This window comes from Dermacentor silvarum, chromosome 4, assembly GCF_013339745.2.
Source record: "Dermacentor silvarum isolate Dsil-2018 chromosome 4, BIME_Dsil_1.4, whole genome shotgun sequence".
In the NCBI taxonomy this organism is placed as follows: domain Eukaryota; kingdom Metazoa; phylum Arthropoda; class Arachnida; order Ixodida; family Ixodidae; genus Dermacentor; species Dermacentor silvarum.
In genome coordinates this window covers 131,244,897-131,250,896 of record NC_051157.2, presented here as the reverse complement: position 1 = coordinate 131,250,896, position 6,000 = coordinate 131,244,897, and the positions used below count along the sequence as shown (strand labels likewise).

The 6,000-nt window shown below is 45.1% G+C and overlaps 1 protein-coding gene across 11 annotated transcripts in view; it reads right to left on the bottom strand.

Moving 5' to 3' along the window:
- Nucleotides 1-2,087: 2,087 nt before the first annotated feature.
- The window catches only part of LOC119450630 (transmembrane and coiled-coil domains protein 2), a 90,945-nt gene continuing 87,032 nt past the window's right edge, over nucleotides 2,088-6,000 (bottom strand). For all 11 annotated transcript variants that reach the window (XM_049666089.1, XM_049666087.1, XM_049666084.1 and 8 more), the window contains one exon: nucleotides 2,088-4,373. In XM_049666089.1, coding sequence (XP_049522046.1) covers nucleotides 4,253-4,373 — 121 coding nt within the window. In that variant the 3' untranslated portion in view covers nucleotides 2,088-4,252. The remainder of the gene's footprint in view (nucleotides 4,374-6,000) is intronic.

Below are 6,000 nucleotides of genomic sequence, written 5' to 3'. Positions count from 1 at the left end.
GAAATTTCACTATTCCCCTATGCTTCTTCCTTTTGTAACCATTTAAAACAATTTTCACATCCTGTTATTAACATAAGAAAGTTTGTCATTACACAGCAGATTATAAAACATGCTTCATTAAAAGCACGAAGGGAGCACAATGAATTAATATGCAGTTTGTTCTGAAACTCTGGGCTCTTCGGAGCATACACAGTCATGCATTATCACTCAAGTTAATAAAGGTAACCTTGTGGGCCCCAAATCAACATTTTTGTATACTTTCGCAACCAAACCAGAAATGCGTATGTGGCACTGGCAAAGCGAAATAAAAAAAAAAGTACTTTTTCTTTAGTTGGAATGGTTGAGGCAAATGGTGCCACTATTGTACCAAGTAGGTTACCATGAAACCCGCATCAATACTATTTAATCAGATGAGAGGACACAGCCGCTGCATCTATAAATAGTAACAAACGATATCCACTGCAGAATGCCATGTCTAAAGAAAATCTTATTGCAAATGCTTGTGGCTTTGGCAGAAAAGTCTAGTGATGCAGTGGGCTCTAGTACGTCATGTCCACTGTGGATGGCATGAAAGTCATTGTTTTGTTTCAATGTCTTGTTTTATCGCGTTTAGTTGACAACGTCAAGTATTTATAACTATTCCCATTATTTAATAGTGACTATTTAGTTTGATGACACAACAAACATGCAAATAACAAATTGAACATATATTCTTTTTAATTCTAAATATAAAAACAAAGCGACACAAAGCGAAATGTTTAGCCACGAATGAGGCAGAGTAATGGAAGTTGTGTAGCTAATGGAGATTTTACGTTGCTCAGATGCTGTATTGGAGGTGTACGGACATTACCCTAATAGGGTTAACATGCGCAGCAGTGCAACCGTCATATTCAATTCGATGACCGAATCGATTCTTTATTCTAAAGTTTCCAATATTCACACAGCCTTTGCTGCAGATGCTTGCACACGCAAATGCCGATGCGCACGAGATGTTGTACACCACTTGCAGACGCGCACAGGCACGAGCTTGTGCACACCGGCAAGCGTACACGTTTTCTGGAAACCATGGCATTTTATTGTTTGCATCATGCTGTCTAGGGTGCGACGGAGCATGCACATGGCCTGCGCACTGGAGGTCACGTGATTGGCTTTCAATGCCATGGCGAGCAGAGAAGGCAGAGGTAGCTTGACCGTCTTTCCATGTGACAAGACGGGCACCCCAAATTGGAAGTCGGATGACCAGCCAAGTTTTTTGACGAGTGGTACAGTTGAAACCATGAAGGCAGCAGTAGCAAGCAACGTTCGCTTTGGGACAAGCACATGCGCTCCTCACTGGCAGTGCCTGTCACACCAACGGTGGCCGCAAGGGCTCTTGTCATATTAATGCATCTTTGGGCACATGGCATCACTCTTGTTCAGTTAGTAAATGAATGTTTGTTGGAATTCTTATTCCCCATGAAATTATGAGCATTCGTGTAATAGTTTAATACTTTGCTGTCGCTGTCAATGCCTCGCCTTTCAGGCCAAAGAGTGACGTTCGCCCCCCACCCCCACTTGCCGTGTGAGGTACGACGTTCAAGCCCGTGCTAAATGAGACTTCCACCTTTTAACGGCTCGTCACCTTGTAACATCACTCTCAGCTAGGTTGCCGAGCGTGGAGCGTCCACACACAGCTGCATGTAGTTCAGCCATTTGGCTACCGGTGCCTGCAGTGTATTTTCCATTTAATGCCTCGGTCATCTCTCGCGGCAGCGGCGGAATTTCGTTACATTGAAATTAGTGATAAACACACTTTGTTAAATCGAGGAAAATATAGATGCCGTTCAATGGACATCAATTAATGAAACGTTAAAGGATTCGTTTTGTTTTTTTTATCTCATTTTGGTCTATCACAAGCCCCTTTTAATAATGCCTGCAGTAATGACCTGTGCTTTCGAAGTGCCTCAAATGAGACATACTACGTATGCAAAGGTGACAACAGTGTGGATGCGTACAATGCAGAACCATGTGCCCAGCAACCTGATCAGCACTTTCCTGTTTCATGACAATGACCTAGAGCAAAATGACATGCATTTGTCCAATACAGGTTAAAGAAAATCAAGTATACTTTCCTTTTTATTCAATCTTTGAAACAATTACTGAAGTGTCAGATTCATTAAACAACACTGCCAATAATCCAATTTATACACATCAAATACTCAATATCTACATTCACTGCGACAATACCAACAAAAAAAGCATCCGCCAATAACTTAATTTTCGATCAGACATAGGGCAGCACTTTCAGTCATCAAAGACTAAGGTATAATAAACAGCCTAGGTCACCTTCAGCATAACAATATCACTGTGACGCTGTTAAAAAGTGTTCACTTCATACAATCTCATTTTTCCTCTTTGACAAGAACACGACACTTTGGTATTGCAGCAAAGCCAATAGACATTTCTATAAACTGCGAAACCACTACCATCCTGCAGCTTGAAAATGCACAAGCTCTTCACTAGTAGTACTTCCAACATCTGCTTCGCGCAAGTGATAGCTCTGCAGCGTAAAACATGCAAATCTAAGTGGAATTAAAATGCTTTTGTTTTGCTCACATGCAGACAACAAAATAAAAATGTGGTGGCCATACTGCTAAAAAAAGATGAAATGTATGCTGTCTCACGACAGCAATGCCGTCTCACGACAGCAGAATAGAGAACTTCCATGTTTCCGGGTGTAAATTAAAGCAAGAGTCATGACAGACACCAACCTACACGGTACAATCACCAGTTTGACGTGGAATGCATCGAATTCATTCACCTACAACATAGGCTTCGCTGTAACGAAGACCAAGTGCAAGAAAAAGAACAAACAATGTGATCGCAGAGCAACACTGTCATCACTATAACATGATGCCCTATAAAGCACGTTAATAATGGGCTAAGCATCCAAATGCAAAACACTTGCCCGGCCTATTGAGGAGGAGGAAAAAAACAAGAGGAAAGCAGTGGCATGGAAGAACTGCTTACACAATTGTCCCGAGGAAATTAAGCAACGGACAGTTTGTGTTGCGTTTCCCTACGGGCCTGTTGGGGAGGTAAAATGTCATTCCTCAAATGGCAAGGCTTACGCAGTCGATGCCATAACTCCAAAATCCCTTTGCTCACTTATCACAGAATATTTAAAAGAATGACTTACACATCATACACACATGTAGGCCGGTATACATGTAGTGTGAACGCAACATGCTTACCGCCTTAAAAGCTTGACGTGACCAGCAATCCTACTTTGTCACACAAAGTTAAGGAAGCCGGCGTAGCAGCAGCTGCTATGAAGTCACTCGCATGATATGCTTTGGAATGTGTCGAAATGCGACAGCTGCCGATGTGCTGCTTTTAGTCGGACATCACCAGGTCAGAGATCGAGTTCTCGGCTTGAATGCACGGGCGGTGGCATGGGAGAGTAAAGGCACCCTTTCATGCAGTGAAAAGGAGGGACACAAATTTGTCAGATTTTCACTGCACAAACTCAAATGCAGGGGCAAAGCTGGGAGAGAGAGAAAGAACTGGAACGCTAGCTGCTCCTAACCAAAATAAAGCAAGATTACTATTTCTGCACCTGCAGACAACTCCCACTCATAAAAGCAGCAGCTAAACTAAAATAAAACGAAATTATCTCTGGTGTGCAGAGTCGCTAACAACAAACAAGTGCTCCTCTCCACGGTGACAACATGTAAGGCACCAACCAATCTAACGGTTAAACGGCGGAGTGCAGCTGCGTTCAAAAAAGGAAGGGGGCCGCTGTGTCGGCACCGCGCAGTAAGCAGCAGCACGCACACTCTGCAGTGGTGGCCATTCCAAACGATGTCATGCGAGTTGATTCTGCAGCAGCGCATGCTTCAAGAGACAGACAACACGGAACGGGGTGAACAGGGAAGAGAACGGTCCGAAACGACACAACTATGCACGACTCACTCCCGCAGAGAGTTCAGAAAGAAAGGGCGCAGCAGTGCAGAGCTTTTGTCCGACAGGCGACGACGTCTGCTCCTCTCCGATTTGGGCAAGTCTCGGCACGCGGGCCATTTTTGCTTGGTGGCAAATGCAACGCTGACGGCACGGCTCGGCGTGACTCAAGGTGGGGGTTCCGAGCTGGTGCCCGTCGCGGACATTGCTTCAGCCGGAACTTGCGGCACGAGCGGGCCACGCGGAGGCCAGCCTGGGCGCAAGTGCGGCTGGCTGGTTTGCTTTCTGGACAAGAATGCCCCGCGTCAGCTCATTTCCATCGCTCAAGCGCTTCGTTCAGTTGTAGTCGAAACCAGGCCGACAGTTCCTGCCACTGCTTGGCTGCAGAGACGATGGCCAGGATCAGAAGAGCGGTGGTGATAATTCGTAACCTGCATCCAAGAGCAAAAAGACGACAAGTACATTAAATATGCATCTTGAGAAGATACAGAACAAGCATCCAAAACACACAGCAGAGAGTTGGTAGGTCGAGTAAGGTAATGTCATTAGTACTGTGAAAGAGAGCACAAGTGCACATAGCCGGTGGCATGATCTAGGAAGCAAATTAAGTTTTAGGAGAATGGCAAACTTTGCAAGCTATTTATAGTTATTAGTTTTGTAGCGAAGCGTTGGAACTCTGAAGTGGGTCGTCCGCTCCAGCGTCTTCTAGTGGGTCGTTTGCTGGGAGGCTTCTTGCGACATGGCAGATGGTAGTGCATGGGATCGAAGCTCCAGGGGCATCGAAGGGGTTTCGGAGCGGTTTTGAGGGTACAGCACTCTCCACCAATTTATAAGGGTGTTTATTGGACGGCACTTAAATCAGCGCAAGGGCGACAGTCCAAAAAGCGCAGCACGGACTCTCAGCACGAGCGGCGCTCGAGAGCCGAAGCAAACGACCCACTAGAAGGCGCTGGAGTGGACGACCCACTTCAGAGTTCCAACGCTTCGCTACAGTTTCAACATGGCAAGCAAAAGAAGATAAAAGGGAGGCACAAAGAAAGAAGCATGACACTGGTCTTAGTTTGTCACAGAACATGTATTATTCCTATTGTCCTGTGCTTTTCTTTCAACGTTTTTTGCGCTATCATAATTATCGAAAGCAAAAAGCAGTGGATAAGCAAAGCTTATTAGTTATAGTATATAAGCAAGCTTTAGCAGCTGATAAGCAAAGCTTATCAACTGCTAAAACCCCCTTCATCCCCATAGAGAACCTTTTTCCAAGGAACCCGATGAGTGTTGCACCACACCAGCTACTGCACTACACCAGCTACTATTGACACAAGATTTTTAACACTGAAGCCACAAGAAAGCCGAATTTACTGTCAGTCTAAGAATGCACTCTGGAGCTGACAGGGGCAGCCTGCACTTGGAACTGTGGACTACATAACACCTTTCAATTACACAGTGTGGTGCTCAAGCTTGGACAAAGATTCGTTTTACCATCGCTTTCATGTACTGGAAACTTCTCTGGGTACCTGCACATTGTGCTACAGGCATATTGGTTGTACAGGGACAACTTGCGGTGCTTTCACATGCAAAGGATGCACATCTTTGTATTACCACTGTGAAACAGGATGCGAAAGAAGGTTTAGTAACAGACTTTTCTATTTTCCAAACAGACCACTGGCTTAAAAATAGCTGATTGACATTAATTCACCTATATTAGGTACTTAAGTGTATTGGTGACGTAGTGCGTACCACTACTGAAGCAAACTTGCGAAGCTGCAGGGCTGGTAGCTATCAGATTTGGTTTATTAACAGCAAACGACGGGGATGCCCGACGATTAGCGGATGTGATGTAGACCCCAGAACACGGCCTCCGAGATTCCCAGCATGCCACGGGTGCTGCCCAATCTCGAAGGTTATGCACGGGCACCACACTTGTTCTCATTGTCCTGAGCTGCTCCTTCTAGGAATGACATCCAACTTACACAATTCAATGACATGAGCGCCAAATGTGATGCAACACTGCCGGGACTACACAGTTACCAAGTGCAATGAACTTTCACAGTGGCCAAA